Source organism: Mastigoproctus giganteus, chromosome 5 (genome assembly GCF_048544385.1).
Source record: "Mastigoproctus giganteus isolate SK-2022 chromosome 5, ASM4854438v1, whole genome shotgun sequence".
NCBI lineage: Eukaryota > Metazoa > Arthropoda > Arachnida > Uropygi > Thelyphonidae > Mastigoproctus > Mastigoproctus giganteus.
This window is the reverse complement of record NC_143579.1, coordinates 197915442-197936553: the sequence shown is the minus strand read 5'-3', so window position 1 is coordinate 197936553 and position 21112 is coordinate 197915442. Positions and strand designations below refer to the sequence as shown.

At 34.9% G+C, this 21112-nt stretch overlaps 2 protein-coding genes across 2 annotated transcripts in view; one reads left to right on the top strand and one right to left on the bottom strand.

Annotated features, from left to right (window-relative positions):
* The window catches only part of LOC150085986 (beta-glucuronidase), a 272855-nt gene extending 266912 nt beyond the window's left edge, over nt 1-5943 (bottom strand). The window contains exon 1 of the mRNA XM_090374318.1: nt 5449-5943. Coding sequence (XP_090230444.1) covers nt 5449-5667 — 219 coding nt within the window. The 5' untranslated portion in view covers nt 5668-5943. The remainder of the gene's footprint in view (nt 1-5448) is intronic.
* A 122-nt stretch (nt 5944-6065) lies between these two features.
* The window catches only part of LOC150085985 (coronin-1C-like), a 239686-nt gene continuing 224639 nt past the window's right edge, over nt 6066-21112 (top strand). Inside the window, exon 1 of the mRNA XM_090374319.1 lies at nt 6066-6242. The gene's annotated coding sequence lies outside the window, so the exon portion shown is untranslated. The remainder of the gene's footprint in view (nt 6243-21112) is intronic.

Here is a 21112-nt window from a genome sequence, read left to right as displayed (position 1 = left end):
ATTTCTATATAAATTATCACAACTATATTTTGCATATGCAAAATATATTCAAATTTCTATGTAAATTTTCGCATATGCAAAAAATGGAACACGCCCTTAAATGAATTTTTTTAAAACATTGAAATTGAAAATTTCTATACTATTGTTTTAAAATCTGCGGCGGGCCGGATAGAACCTCTAGGCGAGCAGCATCTGGCCAGCGGACCGTAGTTTGCCCATCATTGGCCTAAGTAATGAGGTATATGACTTTTAGTGTTATGTTATTGACATGCTGTGAAATAATGGGGTTAAATTAGGCCAACATTTCTATAGTCTTTAAAAAATTCCATTATTTGTTTCATAAAATTTATCATTTTTACCTCTGAAAGATAAACACTGCCCTGCTAAAAACTGGACAATTGCAATGATTCTTTCAATAATGGCTCGACATCGTCTTTTTTTCAGATTCAAAGTACCGTTGCTATTCTTTGTCAATTGTACAATTGTTGTCAAGGCGTGTTTTTAATTCATACCACTTTTTACAATTTTGCATATGTTCTACGCTCGTTTCATGCCGTGATAAATGAGTGGCTAAATGTCGCCAATCTGAAAACCCCTGACTATCTGTTACTTTGTTTTGCGTTAAAGCAAACAACTTGCAACAGAAGCAAAACACACTATTCGATTTTGTAGACTAGATTAACCAAGTTCTTTGAACTTTTTCACTGTTAGGTAAAAGTCTCATATATTGTGATGCAGAAAATGATCTTCCATTGTTATCTTTAGGAAATTTCGTATTTTGAGGTAGTAATAGTAGTAGTGGCATGTGATGCAAGAAAGCAAGTGTATGAGCTTATGCAGCATCAGCCAACAAAAAAAAAAAAAAAAAATCACACCACTCCCTCCAAATGCCTGTCCAGTTCCTCCTTAAATTTATTCAACCTATCAACTTCCACAACGACAGATGGAAGTTTGTTCCAGCAATTAACCACCCGCTGGCTAAAGACAAATTTCCGCACATCTATTCTACATCTGTCTTTTCTTAATTTGAATTTATGCCCCCTTAGGCTCGTAATCTGAACAAGTGGAAGGATCCCATCAGAATTCAGCGGGCTCAACCAATTCAAGACCTTATATACCTCAATCAGATCACCGCTCAGGTGCCTAGTCTCCAGCCACTGCAATTTGCAGAACTTAAGCCTCTCTTGGTAAGAGGATCCCTTCATTCCCCTCACCAATCTTGTTGCCCTTCTCTGTTCACGCTCAAGTAAATCTGCATCCTAAAATGAGGCCTCCAGACCTGTATGTAGTACTCAAGGCGTGGCCTGACCATTGCCTTATACAGAGGGATAATCACTTCCTTTTCCCTGCTAGCAAAATTCCTATATATCATTGACAAAACCCCATGACCTGCCCTGGCAGCCTGTCTGCATTGCTCAGAAAACTTCATATCTGCCTGCACATTTACTCCCAGGTCTTTTTCATTTTCCACCACCTTAAGTGTAGTACCAAACAGTTGGTACGTTTCTCTGGGGTTACTTCTACCCATATGCAGTACTTTGCATTTGTCAAGGTTAAACTTCAGTTGCCACTTCTTAGCCCATCTGCCCAAACTATCTAGATCCTGTTGCAGTAGCACACTGCCATTAACAACCCTGCCAACCTTCGTATCATCTGCAAACTTTGACATTAAGCCTGATATACCTTCATCAATATCATTGATAAATATACAAAACAACAGTGGACCTAACACCGAACCCTGTGGGACTCCACTAATAACATTAGTCCGAGAAGAGCAGCACCCATTGATTACCACCCTCTGTCTTCTCGCACTTAACCATCCTTTTATCCATTGTAGCAACTTACCCTTAATACCATTCTGCTCCAATTTGTACAATAGTCTTCCATGCGCAACAGTGTCAAAAGCTTTCCTGAGGTAGTAGCAAATTTGGTATTTTGAGGTGTTACAGGTACCTTCTGAATTATGAGTTCTAATAACCGATTATTAATCGGTTATTAGAACTCATTAATCGGTGGCCAGCTAAAAGGATCCCCGATATCATATTCGGCCGTCAATTCAACACAATTATTATTTTCTAAATTATCCTCACCACGGCTTGATTCGGGCACTGATATTTCTTGGCACAATTTCAAACGAACTTCAAACTTGTAATTTGATTTTTCACCTTCCATTTCGTCCTTACTGTCTGAAATGAATTCCGAAGCGACTGATGTTGATGCTGTCGGGTCACCCTAGTCTAACTTTAAGAATTTCAGCATGGATCCTCGTAATTTTTCCTTTTCCTTATCACTTCCGCTTGCGATAAAAAGCATTAGATTGACGTTTTGTTTTCCTATCTTACATATCTAAACCTATAATAATAATAATAATAATAATTCTTTGCTTCATCATCAGCCATTTTCAATCCACTGCAGGATGACTCTCCAGCAACTTTCCAGTTCCTTCTGTTTTGAGCACTAGCCATCCATTTACTACCCAAAAACTCATTCTTTGCTTACAGGGCATAAACTATTTTTTTCTCTTTTCGAATGTATAAAAACTTTGTGATGACCCAAACCAGACTTAAACCTTTCTGTGCGGGTACCGAAGGTTTACTTAAACTAAATTAAAATAAATAAGCACAAAATGAAAACACGTACCTGTTATGTTTATTCTTTATCAGCAAAAGCTCTAATCTCACACGACAGATTCTTAGGTTATTTATGATTTATGCACCCGTTGTCCATCCACATACATCTCACCTCACTGCTCGCTCGGTAGTAACGAATTTTTTGCTGTGAAAATGTTCGACAAAAGAATTGATTATTGGGTGAATATTTAAATTAATAACGTTCGTGCGCATTTCTCTCTTTATTTAAATTTCCTTTTGGTTCCGTCAACAATTAAAACAATGATGTAAGTATCGCTTTAAGATTAGCGGTACGGGAATAAAGGCCCATTCACAATGAAAATTAAACATAACACCTATGTTATTTAGTGAAACCATTCACAATGAATTACGTAAGTGTAACCTTAATCATAAGACGTTAATATGAAAGTTTGCAAACTCCAAGCTTTTATGCTTTTGTTTAAGTGGTTTAAAAGAAAGACAATCGTAGAGGTTATGGAAGTCCCATTGTTGAATCCTTCTTTGGTTCAACAGATGAACCCACGATCGCCTGTGTTTGCAAAACACCTAACACATATGCTTAGCGATATTTATAATCATAAACTGTACAGCTATATCATCCGTAGCCAGGTGGGAAGGAGCAGCAGCAGTGCGCAACACATGCTTCTTGATTAGACTGGGGTTTGAGCCCGTCACCAACAAATACAGAAGATGCGGAAAGGTCAAGGAAATGACCACCGCATATCCCGGAGCAATGTGGCCTTAGTTGCTAATGCTCCTAAAAACCAAATAACAACAACATCATCATGCAAACATCAATTTTTTGAAGTATGAAAGAAGAGCATGTTGTGTTCCAATGGTTACCAAATATGTTTACGTTCCATTGTGAATGTAATATATATATATATTTTTTTTTTTTTTTTTTTGACATACAGAACATGTGAAACAGAAGTAAGAGCATTGCTGTCTTTTTCATGATTTTGGTGGATGACCTCTGACGAAGACAAAAATTATGAAAGACTCTGCAATGCTATCTCCACCTAGGTCGTCTCTTCAAAAATATTCTTTTGGTTTACTTTTCTATCGCCGACCGGGCTAGCCGAGTGGGTAAAGTACCTACCCGGCAACCCAAAGGTCGCGGGTTCGATTCTCGCCTCGGGCTTGGATCAAAGTACTGCAAAAACCTTGGGAGGTGCAATATGGCCACAGAAGCCGATGCGCCAACAACTACCAAATCAAAAAAAAAAAACAAACTTTTCTATCGTTACAATTATTTTTCCGGTTCCTTGCTTCCCACCTTCGTTCACAACACATATCGCTACCAGGGTACACCGTATTTTCAATACTTCTTTTTTTTCCCCCATGAATAAACATCTACTTAATGTATTTTATACCAGTAATATTTTATATTTACATTATGGCTGTAGGGTACTTTTGTGATAGCAGTGACCCTGATCCATAATTCACGTTATTGTAACTCTGTCTTATCTAATCTTACTTCTCTATTGTATTATTCTTGATGATGCTTATTATTATATATATACACAGTAAGATTGCATGAAGATAAGCTTTTGGAGGCCCGAATGAGTTATCGAAAAAATGAAGCGATTGATACATATGCAAAGAAAAATAATTGCATGTTTGATTATAATTTGTATGATTTTTTTTTTTTTTTGCGAATTTTAATCGGCGATTTTCATATTACTGTGATTACTGTCCGTAATGCGGTTTTTTTTAACTGACTATTAGTATTTAGATGTTAAATAATAACTATTTCCTTTCGTTTCCTATTTTGTCATATTCTCTTATAATAACATTCATAAATATACAGATTTGTTTGTAACATATACATATGTTGCAAATATTAAATAATAATAAAAAAGATACACGTATACTACATGTACCCCAGTGCAAACTTTCTGAATTCAACACATACTGAACGACACACAAGACAATGAGATGCATGTTCCGTCTCTTTCGCGCAGTCAGAGTGACTCATCTGCCTTCCTAAATCCCGTGTGTCTTTCAAAGTACAGTACAAGCACAAATATGTTACTACTCTGTGAGTACAAGTACAGTATGTACTTGGAATAACATACACGTACCGTTCACAGAGTACAGTACATGTACTGTACTCAACTGTGAACGGAATTTTTCGTATTTCGATCTGGATTAACTGTAGTTCTGAATTTTTTGTTATAAAATATTTCCAGTTTTTATAAGCAATATTGTGTAATAATATAAAATTATTAAGTACCTATACCTGAAGTGATATACATGAGGTCTTTGAGAATGAAAAAAAAAAAAAAATAAATAAATAAAATAGTATGAACAATATTCATTTAACAGGATATGCAGTAAGATGGTAAACTAATTATATAAGGCATTGTAGAAGATGTAGTTTCTTTCGTTGGCAATTCTTTCCTTTATATTTAATTTTATTTTATTCTATCTTTGTTTTTTATTTTTACCACAGTCGAACGGTGCGATACATATTGGCATGTTCGCACCCAATTCCCCCCACCCCACTAACATCCTGTCACGCATGTTAGCTATGTAAGGGCGCGAGACCCAAACCACCTAAATATAAATTTTGAACCGAACCGCTTAAACTAATATTAAACTATTTTGTAGCTTGCAAAAATATACCTTAAATCTAAGCAGACGCCATTACAGAATTTTTAGATCGAATCCCCTGTGTGGAAGCCCCAGGGGTTCGCGAACCACCAGCTGGAAACCGCTGTCTTAAGTGGACTACAGTTAACGTAAATAATTTCTGAAAGTAAAACAATCTTAGCTTCTTCTTCTTCTTCTCTTTGTAATTTAATAGCATACTTACTTCTTTCAATGATTTTTTGTACCACTCTTCTCGGAAACCGATATCTTGATCCTTTTCATCGACTACCCGAAAACTCCAAATGTCGTTTAACTTTTTGATTTCTCGGGTTTCTGATTCTCGAGGATAAAGATAAGTGGAAGTAACACTGGCTTCTACATCACTACAGAAATAGAAGGGTACAACAAAAAAAAGAAGTTGCACTGCCCTAGACATATTCATAACTAAAAAAATTACCACCCTTTAACTGTTATATGGAATGAGAGCGAAACACAGTCCAATTGAATTATAAGTACGCCCACCGAAAGTTATAAGTCATCAAATATATAAAAATAAAATAATAAGTCATGAAGATTATAGTATATGAAATTAAGATTTGTCAGGCTTTCATAGGAAGATATCTACAAACATTTAGTGATCACTGTTTATGGAAACAGCAAAATTGTAAGACCAACACTCCGTACGCACGTTTCCAAAAACCATGAACGCCGGTAAAAATGATTAGTTTAGAGACCACAATACCATACATGGTAAAACGGCGAAGGCGTGTTTTATTGGGAATATTGGAGCATGCGCATTTAGAATGGTGGTTCCCTCCCGTTTAATGAATAGAAGTTTTTGTTTGTGTGTTATCAATTTTTTGTGATTCTATAATTTTTATTACTTGACTGATATTTTATATGAAGAAACGAAAGGATTATAATACACTGATGTAAGAATCAATCATTCCCATTTCATGAATTCATCATTATTAAACGCTGAACTAGAAGGACAAGGTGGTAGAAGCGTTGTCGAAGGTACTGTAATTGTATTGTTTTTAATGTTTAAAATTACATATCCATTGTTTAATTAAATAACCATATTCTGAGTTGTAAGCTATGAGTTTTGAAGTTGTAATTCAACAGAAGGATCCAATCAAACTTGGAAAATCAGACGTTAGTCGCAAACTGCCAAAATGAGGCGGTGACAGCATAATCTTAAAATTTTTATATCCATTGCCTTTTTTTTTTAGCATCCTAATATATAAATTCAAAGACAAATGAGTACTTTCGGGAAGGAACGTAAATCCAACGAAAACTACCAGCAACCATAGACCAGAAGAATTTAGGAGTCCTTAATTTGACATTTTAAAATTGGCTGTTGTATGCAACGAATAATTTGCCTATTTTCTCTGTTCGTGGATGTTTTGACCGATAGTGGAATGTGGCTACTCGATATATTTTTACTTGCTTATCCTGTAACTCTGTCTTGAATATATATATTTTTTTCGTTATATAATCAACGTTCGGGATGATGGAGGGGTAAAGCAGTGTGTTGTGGCATCACGAAACTTTAATTATGTAACAGTAAAAAAAAATATATTTTTTGATCATAACGGGGGGGGGGGTAATATAACAGTGATGACATGAAATTGAAAATTTATCTCGAATTTTTTAACCAGCCCTTTCTGTAATATACAAACAATACAAATAGTTGCCAAACAACTCAATATTATAAAACAGTATTTGTTCCAATGTACTCAGGCTCTGGGGAGGGAGGAAGAAGGTAATAATCGTCACCCCTGTATCTGCCACAGAATCAGAGGTGAAACTATAGATTCTGCCGTGGTTTTTTAGACCCAAAGTAATAAAATAAATAAGTTTCTCCGCCAAGTTTGGCATTTGACTAGCTGATGCAACAGTTTTGTTACTGCTTATTTAAGTATAAAGAACTGGCAAGATTGGCCGAAAAGAGAGAGGGATGGTGATTCTTGGCCACCAACCTCTTGTATAGAGGTGGCATGTGATGAATAGAAGGAGTTGTGCATATGTTTGTACTGGTGTGATAGGAGGGTAAAATATCTGTAGAGGGGCATGCTGCAGAAACTGAATACCTGCATGAAAATAGTGAGTTACAAATTGTTCGTTCAAATTTCCTGATCCTTGAACTATTGCTATTGAACTGTAAATAGAGTACTGGTTACCATGTCATCAGAAAAATTGAAGTAATGATTTTTCATTTGCATTGCACTCCATATAATGTTTTGCAGATTAAAGAGATATTTTGAATTTTGATTTTTTTTGAATGGATTGAGCAAGTATAAATTCAATCCATTTTTTTGAATGCATTGAATTTATATACCTCATGTGTAGTCTAAGCAAAAGGAAGAATGCTGATGGCATTCTTTCTTTTGCTTAGATTACACATGAGGTATATAAATTCAAATTGAGGAATAATGGTTGCAGGATTTATGTGAGGAGAAAATTGCCTTCAGCCAGCAGGTGGTTGATCATTGGAACAAATTTCCATCTGTTGTGAAAGTGGACAAATTGAATAAATTCAAGGAAGAACTAGACAAATTATTGGAGGGGTGGATAAGTGATGTTGGTTTTTTTTTTTTTTTTTTGACTGATGCTATATAAGCTTGCTTTCTCACATCATATGTCACTATTACTACTATTTCAATTTCACGAGGGATTTTAGTTGTAAATCTTTTGCATATTTATTATTTGCTTATCTATTATGGCAGAAATTTGCTTCACTCATAAGTAATGTTAGAATTGTATTGCATAAAGTATAAAAACAGTGCAGATGGCAATTAACTTGGTTTGTGCTAATGTCACCAAAAAATTTCAATGTTAGAATTTTGTAAAAGTATTGTTAAATATTAAAAGCTAGCTGCTTTTGGCCATTTGTGCCCTAAATATATTTTTCCAAATATCTTTAGATATTTTTGTCCCTTTTTTATAATTGTATTAACTGTAGAATTATTGTTTATTACTTGTATATTGATTATTTACCCTGGGGGCTCACATCTGGTGAGTATAGGCTTGGCACATCCAGGGTCCTGAGCTGGATATCATCATTCTTCTCTTTCTTGGTGATTCCCTTCTACTTCTGACTCTTGTTTTTTCTCTCGGGGTAATTCAGAATATATATATATATTTTTTTGGCTGGTGCAACATAATAAGCATCAGGCTTCCTTGCACCATATGGCTAATAATAATAATAAAAATAATAATAATTAGACATCTAAGAAATCCAATTACTATATTACAGGTCAATATAGTGGTTTGAGGTTGAATTATTAGTTTGTTTCAGGATTGCTGTGGTCTATGAGGGGAGGTTGAAAATTTTCTAACTTCTCATGAAAAGAATGCTGGAAAGTTGTGAAAACACATTTATTTTTCAACTTGCCCCCCCCCCCCCCCACACACACACTTAAGTCAACACACTTTCTGGAATGATCCACTATCTTTTGTAATCCACTCAGATAAAATTCAGAAGATTTTGATTTAAACCACTTGTTGACTGCATCCATCACAGCACTGTCACTGTCGAATTTTTTTTCTTTCCAATCCTGAGATTTCAAAATATAAAATAGTCCAATGGACTCAAATCCAGGGAGTAGGACAGATGCTGTAATAGCTCAAACCCACAGGCAAGTAGTGTTGCCTGAGTCACAAATGCTGTTGTTACCATACATTGTCTTTATGCAAGATGACTCCTTTGATCAGTTTCTTGTCCCTTTTGAGCTTCAGTTACTCATTGAAACATCTCAGTAGGTTAGAATGATAATGGTATCTCATTCCAGGAAATGAACCATAATCACTCCTGCATCCCAGAAGATGGGTGCCATGACTTTCCCAGCCAACTTTTGCACTCAAACTTTTTTGGAGGCGCAGAAGATGGATTCTTACACATTACGATTTTTCTTTTGATTTCATGTTTCAGAGTAGAAGTGGCGAACTCATGTTTCATCCATAGTGACATACCATGCACAAAATTGAGCTTCAAAATGCTGTGCAGTCTTATGACAAAAACCTTACTCTTTGCCATTAAATTCGGTGAAGAAACTTTCTTCAGTCCGAAAACATTCACCACAATATCACGAGCTTGTTCGTGGGAGAAATCAAATGTTGTTTCATTGAGCTGCAGTGTTATGCTGCTGGCTTTCATGAATGGCATCCACGTATGCAAGTGTCAACATGGTAACAGCTTTCCATCACGAGGTACATCTTCAACACTCTCATCCATGCTTAAATTCTGCAACCCAGTTTTTGACAAATGATGTATAAAGGACAAGGTTCCCTAATACATGCTGCATGTCTTCATGAATTTCTTTTGGTGATATTCCTTTTAAATTGAGGTACTAACTGACTGTACGGTGCTTGATTTTCTTAACAGTCTCCATCTTCTATAACCTTCCACACTACAGCACCCTCTGTAAGGCGCCTCCATAGCCAGGTGGGAAGGAGCAGCAGTGCGTAACACACGCTTCTTGATTAGACCGGGGTTCGAGCCCATGACCACCAAATATGGAGGATGCGGAAAGGTCAGGGAATGACCACCGCATATCTCCGGAGCAATATGGCCTTCGTTGCTAATGCTCCTAAAAACCAAATAACAACCCTCTGTAAAGGAGAAAAATATAGTTACAAACTTGAAATTTTCTGTGAAAACACAAGAGTCACAGCACAGATTTTCAATGTTGTCTTTCATGAAAACCTTTGCAATCTGTATTGGGCTAAAAACTTTTCACACCCTTCGTGTATATCTTTCATGGATTGCCGAAACTTTTAACAAAGTCATGTTGTGATGGACTCTTAGTATGGTAGCCAAACTATCAACAGCATTATTTTATGGAATAAATTTTATTGGTTAAAGGAACATTAAGAATAATAGCCCAACCAATCATAATTGGCTTTTGTTAGGATAGCATGAAAATAAGTTCTCTGAAGAGCATTAGTTTCTTATTTGACATTGGTTCAACAAACTTTGTCCTTTTTTAATAGATCAGGCAAAATAACCCCAGGGACTCCCATCTAGCGAGTATGGGCTTGGTACACCCAGGGTCCTGAGCTGGATATCATCATTCTTCTCTTTCTTGGTGATTCCCTTCTACTTCTCTCTCTCTCTCTCTCTCTCAGAGTAACTTGGGAATTTTTATTTTTTTTTTTCTAAGCCTCAGGCTTTCTTGCACCATATAGCTAATAATAAAAAATTATATTATTGGAGCTTTGTTTGCATACATGATGCAGAGTTGCCCAATTATCTCTTATGCATTTTGTTGGCCAAATCAAAATCTTTCTTCAACTCTCTGAAAAACGAGAGAGTCAAAAGAATGTTCTAAAACATTTTGGAATATTGTGTTCTAAAGTTCCTTCATCTGTAGATAAAAAATTAACTCACATAAATTTCTATATAGAAATTTTTGTAAGCATTTCACATCCATAAAAATTAGTAAAGAACAATAAATAGAAACACTGGTAACAAAAGTTGCCAGCCACAAATTCTTGGCTAACTCTCTTTCATAGTGACCTAGATGATCTGCAGTAGATACTTAACCACTATAATTACACCATCCATTACATATTCAAGTAAATCATAGTCTTCCAAGACAGAACAGGTAATAACCATTTGACAACTTAAGCAGTTCGTTTATCAAGTTCCTTGATAAACGAACACAAATCTTTATTGGATTGATGTCCTACAGGTTTAAGGAATTTCATTTGGTTACCATTTGTTATAATTGTCAGAGGTACGGGCACACTGCTAAGACATGTAAAAGTGATAGGCCGGTTTGCAGTCATTGTGGTGTGGTGGGTCATAATTTTAAATTCTGTAAAAATAAAAACAAACCTCAGTTTTGTTCCAAATGTAATGTGAAAAATAGGCCTGCTGCTCATGTGGTTAGAGATAAGAAGTGCCAGAATACATATTCGCATTGAAAGTTACTAAGGAAAGAATGTATTCTGTGCTTTAAGGTAATGGCAATAGCACTCTTACCCATAGAAATAATATGTATGGTGAACTAAGGTTAGATTGTGAACATGAAAGTATTGACATTGTTTGTGTTCAGGACCCCTATGTTTATAGGGGTCAGCTAAGTGGATATCCCAACTCCATTAGAATTGTCTCAAAGAAGTGTGACAAACTAAGGGCTGCTATACTAGTTTTCAGCTCTGATCTGGTTGACCAGAATTGATTCGCATGCAGTCTGTGTTGGTATTGAAGCTAGTTGGGGGACAATTTTCCATTATATCTATGTACTGTCAGCTTGATGCGGACCTTCATTGCTTTCTTAACTATTTGGAACAGGATTATTCAGATTGGAAGGCAGAAAAGTAATTATCTGCCTGGATTCAAATGCTAAAAATCTTTTATGGCATTCTAGATTTATGGATGCCAGGGGTAGGTTATTGGAACAGCTGATATACTCATCTATATTTCGGGTCATTAATAAGCCTGGTAATGAACCTACGTTTTGGACTATTAATGGTGAGTCTAACATAGATGTAATGCTAGCCAATAGTACGGCCTTCAATTCCATATCTAATTGACAAATTAAACCAGATTGGATTAAGAGCGATTACTTTCAACTTAGGCTGTGCTAGAAGTAGAGTTATTGAGCCTCGATAAATCTACTGCATCTTTGCATACATGATCAGAGGCAGATTTAACGGCGGGCGCACGCCCTGGGCTCTGACTTCTGAAGGGCCCACGCAAAACCACAACAAATTAGTTGAACATATTAGTTCAAAACTTTGTGATTATTATTATGCTATTATTATTTATATTATACATATATTATATTCAAATTTTATTGGAAATAAAACGTTAATAGTACATAATATTTTTTATTTATTTAAAAAAATGGTTAACATGTATTTTTATTTTCCCTGTCTCTCTTTTTTTTAAGGGGCCCAATATTTTCTTCTGCGCCCGGGGCCTCAACCGACCTTAATCCGCTCTTGTACGTGATGGTTGTACAGTGCAGAGTGACCCAATTATTTCTTATGCTTTTTGTTGGCCAAATCAAAATCTTTCTTCAACTCTCTCAAAAATGACAGAGTTGAACGATATTATAATAAATGCAGTACAACTAATTTAATAATGAAACACACTACACTTTGGGCACACATAATTTATAGAAACCTTAATTAATAACTGCAAGTTACAGTATTCCAAAATGTTTTAGAACATTTTGGATTATTGTGTTCTAAAGTTCCTTTATCTGTAGATAAGGCACCTCGTGGGCAGGAGCAGGAGTGCGTAGCACACGCTTCTTGATTAGACCAGGGTTCGAACCCGTGACCCCCCAAATACGGAGGATGCGGAAAGGTCAGGGAATGACCACCACATATCCCCGGAACAATATGGCTTTAGTTGCTAATGCTCCTAAAAACCAAATAACAAACATCTGTAGATAAAAAATTAAAATAAATTTCTATATAGAAATTTTTGTAAGCATTTCACATCCATAAAAATTAGTGAAGAACAATAAATAGAAACACTGGTAACAAAAGTTGCCAGCTCCAAATTCTTGGCTAACTCTCTTTCATGATGACCTAGATAGATCTGCAGTAGATACTTAACCACTATAATTACACATCTATTACACTATTCAAGTAAATCATAGTCTTCCAAGATAGAACAGGAAACAATCATTTGACAACCTAAGCAGAACAATGACCTGCATCCAGTGTCCAATCAAAAGCACATCCTCTGATCTCTTTGTTTCTCAGAATTTTCTTATCTCCCCAATTTCTCTTGCCTCTTTCGCTAGCGAGATGTGATCAGGGGATATTTTTATTATGTAAATTTCTAAAAAAGAAAGGTTTATTTATCCACAGATGAAGAAATTATAATATTCTGAAATGCTTGGAGTACCATAATATACAGTTATTAATTAATTAGAGCACTTATTATTATTATTATTTATTCCCGCTAGAGGGCTAGTGATAGCATGTGTACTGTATCAACGCTCCAAGAGAAAATTGGAAATTTTTGCTAGTTGTAAGTTGTTAAATTCATTCTTTTGTTATTTCTTTTGTGAAAGTGCTTTATCTGAAACGTCTTGTATTGACTACTCCAAAGTTCTGCAAAAATGAATCAAAATATATGCAAAAAGTGCAACCTACCGCTGCACGTGCAGGAGGTGGTGTGTCATGGCTGCAACAATGGGTACCATTACAGATGCTCATTGAAAGAAGCAACCTATAAAGGAATGGCGAAACAAAAGAAACAGCAGTGGAGGTGTATATTGTGCAGGAAAGAAGAGAGGGAAGAAAGAAGTGAAATTTCCTACTCGGCAGAAGAATTTCACGACTTGCTGCATTCACCAAAAGAAGTGAACGAAGACTTAGAAGCTACACAAAAGCAGGCGAACACCCTTAATATGGAAGACGTGCTGAGAAAGCTATCCAGTAAAATCCATTTGCTGGATTTACTAAAAGACATAGTACCAATAAAGAAGCAAATGGAAGACCTGAAGACAGAAGTAGAAGATATAAAGAAATCGATCTCATTTGTCTCAGATTCCTTTGACAGAATACAAAAAAGCATAAGCAAACTACAGGACGCCAACACAGCAATCGGTAAAAGAACTGCGGAGCTGGAAGCCTCATTCAAGCAAAATGAGGAAAATTCCAACTTGCTTAACATAAGGATAGACTCGATAGAGCAACAGTTGTTAGCGAATAACGTAGAAATTGTAGGATTAACTGGATTAACAGGCCAAGATCTAGAGCTTGTTATACAGCAGCTAGGACTTGCATTGAAACTACAGAACAACAAAGAAATAGAACACTATTACATACCAAACAGTAAGAAAACAAAAGACAAGCCAACACTAATTGTGAAGTTTTCAAACCATGTGGCAAAGGAAAAATGGATGAGAAAGGCAAAGGAGATCCGACTAACAGCAAAGGACATATATCAGAACAATAGCAATAGCCCAATCTACATAAATGACCACTTAACAGCCCACCTCAAGCAATTGTTTTGGGAAACAAAACAACTAACAAGAACTCACAGTTACAAATTTTTATGGCTAAAACATGGCAAAATTTATGTGAAGAAGAATGAATCTTCAAGAGCCATTAGAATTCAGAGTTCAAAGGATTTGCAGTTTATAAAATAGACTTTTATTGTGAATAATTGAAATTTTCAGAAATCTAGATTTAAGGTAAAATTAAGACATCAGGTATGCTTTTTGAGGAATCACAGATTTACAATTCACCTTTACATTTTATAAATAATCAAAATATTCAAGCTCTTATAATTGATAAAAAACAATTCTTTATGGTAGCTCTAAATATCAGGTCACTAAGAAAAAATTGGTTTAACTTCTTGCAATATATAAATCCAATGAAAGAATTTATCTCTTGTATAGTTTTAACGGAGGTTAACATAAAAAGTGAGGAAATTTCCAATTATAACATACAAGGTTATGATAAGGTCTATATATTGAGAGAGTTGAGAAGGGGTGGAGGAATAATAATATACTATAGAACATGCTTTAGGGCAATACAGGTTTACCACTTAACTCAGTCTTGTGAAAACTGCTGTGTCAAATTATTAGGAGAAGACTCAGAAAACACATTCATGATTTGTGCTTTTTACAGGCCACCATCAGATTCAATAAACAGCTTCCTAATAGAATTAGAAAACATTATTTTGCAATGGGACGACATACAAACAGATAAGACCATACTAGTAGGAGATTTTAATATTAATTTACTAGCCGATGTAACTGATAATGTGATACCCAGATACTCTGCAATCTTAAACAATTATGGATTTGAACATACCTTAATTGGAATAACTAGACAACAAAGGATGGAGGGTAATAGAACAGTCAGCTCTTGTTTGGACCACCTAATTACAAATATCAAGTTGAAGTATGCTAATTCCTACATACTATTAAATCAACTTTCACATCACAGAACATGTATACTAATAGTAGATGTGTATTCAAAACAACACCCATGTGAAGAAAAAAAATTAACAAATGCTATGAAGAAAAATTATTTATCAACAGGGAAACTGAAACAGAACATAGGAAACTTGTTAATACAAGAGCAAGCATCATACACAACAAATGTAAATGTTTTTTCAAATAAGATAATACAAATTATAAACAATTCGAGGTTTAATACCGAGAGAAAAGTTAATCACACAGCCAACAACACAAACACTGGGAGTAGCAGGATTAAGCTTAGGAAACCTTGGATGACTAAAGAAATAGAAGAACTAATGGTACAAAGGGATAAATATTACAGGCAGTTTAGAAATTGTCCATCAAAGAAAGAACATTATCACAATTATAAAACACTCAGAAATAAAGTGACAGGTATGATAAAAAAGCAAAAAAACACTTATTACAATCATCTTTTCATGGATAAGCAGATAACACAAAAGGATAAATGGAGCATTATAAATGACATGTTAAGTACAAGGAAGAAAAAGTCAAGGGGAAACCAAATTAAAACACTAGTAGAACAGATTTCTGGTGCAAACAAACAATATGAGGCTGCAAATAGGTTTGCCAAAGCTGTATTAGATCTCAACAGATATTTAATACATTATTGCCAAAATTCCTTTACTCAACAAGATAGGCTTCCTCAGATAATGAACTCTTGTGTAGTCTTAGCTCCACATTATACTGAGATTCTTAAAATTATAGAACAATTAAAGAACAAGAAATCTTACGGACTGGACTGTATTACAGTAACCGAAGTAAAGAGAAACAAAGAACAGTTCTCTGTTCTCTTGGTAGAGCTAATAGCACGGATGTTAGAGTCGGGAAGCTATCCTACAAACTTACTGTCATTTAAGATAATTCCTATATATAAAAAGGGACCACCAGATGACTTTTGCAACTACAGACCAATAACAATACAGTCAGTTTTAAATAAGATAATAGAAAATTATATATTTTCCCATATAAGCAAATATTTACATCAATATGGACTGTTAAACAGCTCTCTATTCTCATATCAGAAGGGCAAGAGCACACAGACATTATTAGAGAACTTAATAGACTCTCTAAACTTACATTTAAACAACAATAACTTCATATTGATTTTATTTATAGATTTGACCAAAGCATATGACCTAATTGATATCCCAATATTGCAACAGAAATTACTGAAATATGGAATAAGGGGAAGACTCAATCAACTACTAGCAAATTATTTAACCAAGAGAAAAATAACAGTAGAAGTAGAAAATACAAAGGGGAAATCTTATAATGTAAAGAGAGGAGTACCTCAGGGCACTCATGCTGGGCCAATCATGTTCAACATCTATATAAATGACATATTCGAAGTAATTAAGAACTCCTTTATAAAAATTTATGCAGATGATATAATCTTATATACAATAGGAAAGGACCTAACAAAAATGGCAAATGATTTACAACAGGATGCAATACATTTACAATCTTGGCTGCACGATAATAAATTAGCGCTCAGCTTTGAAAAAACTAAATTTTTGGTAATAAGGCCTCCTCATCAAACCTTGGACATTCAACCCCCTATCAAATTGCACAAACATGATTGTCTACATGAACAGAATTTCCAGAATTGCGAATGTCTAACTGTGGAAGAAGTCTCAAATCATTGTTACCTTGGGTTATGGATCGACTACAGTCTAAGTTGGATAATGCATATAACAAACTTGTACAAAAAAATGAGATTTTATGTGTACTTTTTCTACTACATTAAGAATAAGTTAAATCTTAGAACAAAAGTAACCTTATATTATGCATTAGTGGACTCCCAACTCAATTATTTAGTAAATGTATGGGCACGAGCAAATAAAACAGAAATAAGGGCAATAGACAACTTAATGAATAGGATTCTGAAACTTTTAATGGGGACAAACTCTTGGAATGACCTGAATAAGAGAAGGCAATTTTTGTTGAAACATAAAATATTGTATCCAGTTCAAAAACTGAAGTTAAATCTATTCTTAAAAAATCTTAACACTATTTTTGAAGAGTCGAATCTGCAAAGAAATGTCTCACATAATTTAAGGAACCCAAAAGCAATTACTTTGCCTCACCCTAGGATACTAAATAGATTTGGAGATAGGCACACAATGAATGTAATAAACAACTTGTTGGCTAGCATTGATTTCAGGCTCAGGAGAAGTTATCCCATCTCCAAATTAAAATTCCTAATAAGAAAATTCTTGATACTCAATGACACAGTAGATTAGAATTGATATGCAGATAAACTACCTCTGTTTACAGTGTGGAATATACTATGTGTAGTGACTTCATAGTCTTTTCTGTAAGACAACAAATTTGTACAAAACTTGTAAAGGAAGAACTACAACTTGTTGTCAAGAAATTTACTTTTCTTAACAAGTTCATTTATTGTAAACGAATTCTCTTGATAAATAAAATAAAATTGTATTGTATTGTATTGTATTGTATTATTATTATTATTATTATTATTAGCCATATGGTGCAAGGAAGCCTGAGGCTTATGCTGCACAGTCAAAAAAATAAATAAATAAAATTTCTGAACTACCCTAAGAGACAGAGAGAGAGAGAAATAAAAGGGAATCACCAAGGAAGAGAAGAATGATGATATCCAGCTCAGGACCCTGGGTGTGCCAAGCCCATGCTCACCAGATGTGAGCCCATTGTGTTTGATCAATGTAGTGTGTTTCATCATCAAATCAGTATAGTTTTTAACCTATCCTAAGTGAGTTTGTAGTATTCGAGCCATCTGGAATGAATTTTGTCAAGGAATTTGGAAGTTTTTAAATATTAATTTTTTTCTTGTTCTGACTTCATAACTGAACAGTATAACAAAATTATTGTCAAAAATACAATCAGAATCAAAATTTCAAAAAAAAAAAAAAAAAGTAAAAATCATTTATTATTTTTAAATAGTTTTTATAAAACCATTTAAAAAATAAAATCCTTATTGTTACCTCTGTTTTTATGCAGTAATATCCTCTGTATTAAATTTCTTCAGTTTATGCTTGTGCAAGCCCACATACTCTCAAAATATTTTTAAAAACTACACCTCATCTGCTGATTTTTTGAAACAATTGTAAATATAAAAGTGACTTATAGTAAACACAAAACATGGCAACGTGTCCCTGTAAAGTTTCGAGACAATTTGTATATCAGACATAATTAATGATGTCTCCAAACAGGCCTACGAGGTTGGGAAAATTCATGTTGAAAAATTATACTTCACACCAACCAGAAATTGTAAGTTTTACTGCAAACTAAAATACGTGAATTACATAAAACTGATAAAAAAACAGATGTATTTACAATAAATATGAAATGACGGTTAAAATATGACTAAAATGGAAGTTAAAATAATAAAATATAATAGAAATATAATAATCTGTAAGAAATATAATTATTTCTTACAGATCACATCAGCTGTTACTTTCAGTTATATAAGTATGCTCTGCCAGAGTTGCAGTCATTCCTTGCTTGTGTCAGGATGGTAAGTTACGTGCACCAAGAAGAGTGCTATTGTTGCTTTACGTGAGGAAGGATGTTCTTCCTGTCATATTGCTTATAGTGTCTTGTAATCAGTTGACAGTGAATATATTTCTTTCCAAACTCAAGAATACTGGTTCTGCTGATAGGAAAAAAGGAACCGGACACAAATGAGTCTCTACGTCAAAGCAGGATCGCATTTTGAAGTGCTTATGCCTTACCGTAAAGCTTCTTCGTCTGAACTGAAAAGAGAATGGGAAGAACATACAAGAGTGGTAGCAAGAGCAGTAGCAGTCAGAAGACACCTCTACAAGAATGGACTTGTAGCCTGTCCTCACACAAAAAATGAAAAAGGCCATATTAATTTGGTGTAAGGATCATGTCAAATGGACCCCCGAGCAGTGTAAGTCTCATTTTCTTGGATGAGAAGATATTCAACTTGCATGGCTCTGATGGAAGACAAATGATTCACCGTAGACATGGTGAAGAATACCATCCAGACTGTATGGTGTCTAAAGTGAAATTCCCTACCAGCCAAATGATATGGAGGTGCATTCCTTATTGTGGAGTAGGTCACCTGCAGTTTATAAAAGGTTCCGTAAATGCCAATGGATACCTGGCTATATTGGAAGGCAAATTGCCGCAAACCATTATAGACCTTTGCAACCTGCAAGTAACTGCATCTTTCAGGACGACTCTGCTCCTTGTCATTGGGCGAAAAGTGTAAGTAGGCACTTCTGCAGTTTACTTTAGCTTTATTTTGCTATGTTGGTGATCTACTACAGAAAATTGTAAGGTTAATATAATTGTGTTATGTATGTGCTGGTGGGGTTAACTATATATTAATTGTGTAAAGGGTTTTAAGGTATATTGTAGGATTCCATGTCTGATATACAGGGTTGTTAAAATTAAAGTATCCCTCTGTAGAGGGCTGTGGTGTGAGTTCTAAGGCTCATGCTGAAGAGAAAATTGGACAGCAGGTACAATAAAGAATGTGCTCGCCATTTATTGGGGAAAAAAATTAGTTACAAAATTTGTCACTGTATAACTTACAATTATGCAGTTCTACTGTACTGTATTACAGTAGAACTGTATTACTTAGTTCTACTGTACTGTATAAAAGCAAAGCAGTCTCTTCAAAATAATACAGTAGATTTTTGCCTGCACTACAGCAGCAATACCAACAATGTTGCAGGAAAAGGCGCTATTAGTGAAGCTGTACTATCATAACAGCAACAATGCAGCTATCAGAGAATTCCAGCATCAGAAGCACATAAGGCGTGGACCCATGACTTTTTGTGCTGTCCGCAAAATGATTGTGGACGAATTGTTGAACTCCAGATACCACTCGTGTAATTACCTTCCTCCAAACCTATTCCTGTCATTGTCAGATATGGTATACATCATAAGTGTGTCAATTTCTTGGAATTGGGAAGGCCGAAATGGTAGTGTTCTCATAGAACCACCTTTGAAGACACAAGTTGATGACTTTACTCCCCTGACCAAAACTATACTTTGTTAAATGTTTGGATATTATTTCAAAAATTAAATGCATATGCTACAATTTATTTTAATTTTCCCTTATATTATTCTTCTTTCCTTACTTAGTTGCTTATAAATACTTCATAGCAAAAGGAGGTCTTGATTCCTTGCCTGGTAGTCAATTTAGATGTAGGAAATAGAGCTAAAGGAGCTGTGGTACGCAGTTCACCACTGCACTAAGAAAAGTTTATGAGAATTATTTCAAGGATGAAGAGATAACAGAAACGGATGAGGTTTGTTAGTGTTTTCATGCTGAATGTGTTGAGGAAATGTCTAGAATGTTCAGCTTCATAAATTCCTGTTAAAAATTCTGCAATTACACTGTTATTGCTATGGCAATTAAAGAAATTATATTGTAATTTTTGACTAACAAAGGACGAAGTAAGAATCTGAAAATTCTAAGGATCCTTTCAGATATATATACAGTATATAGTGGGGAGGCCAAATACTTCACATAATTGCATTAACATGTGTATCCCCTCCCTTAGTAACTCGATTGCAGATTAGTTTATAGTTAATGTAGAATTTTGAACCCCCAGATAATTTATAATAACACCATGTATTTTTCTTCTCTTCCACAAGTTTCATTTGCTTCATCTGACATCCATTTAAGTCTAAACCTTGAACAGCATCTCTTGGTTGATATGATTCCTTCCCAGCTGCCTTTCAGTGGCAGCTGAAAGAATTATGGTAGTCAAGCTCACTAGTTGCATCATTTGGTACAGAAAGGTACAGAGGTGGGGAAGTCAGTGCTTAAACCTATCCCCCCAATTTAACTTTTAATTTATTGCAGTTTAGAGGACTCAGAAATCAAATCAGAGAGTGATGTGGGTATTGTGCATTTTTTATTATTATTTTTGTAGTACGTATATGAGAATATGT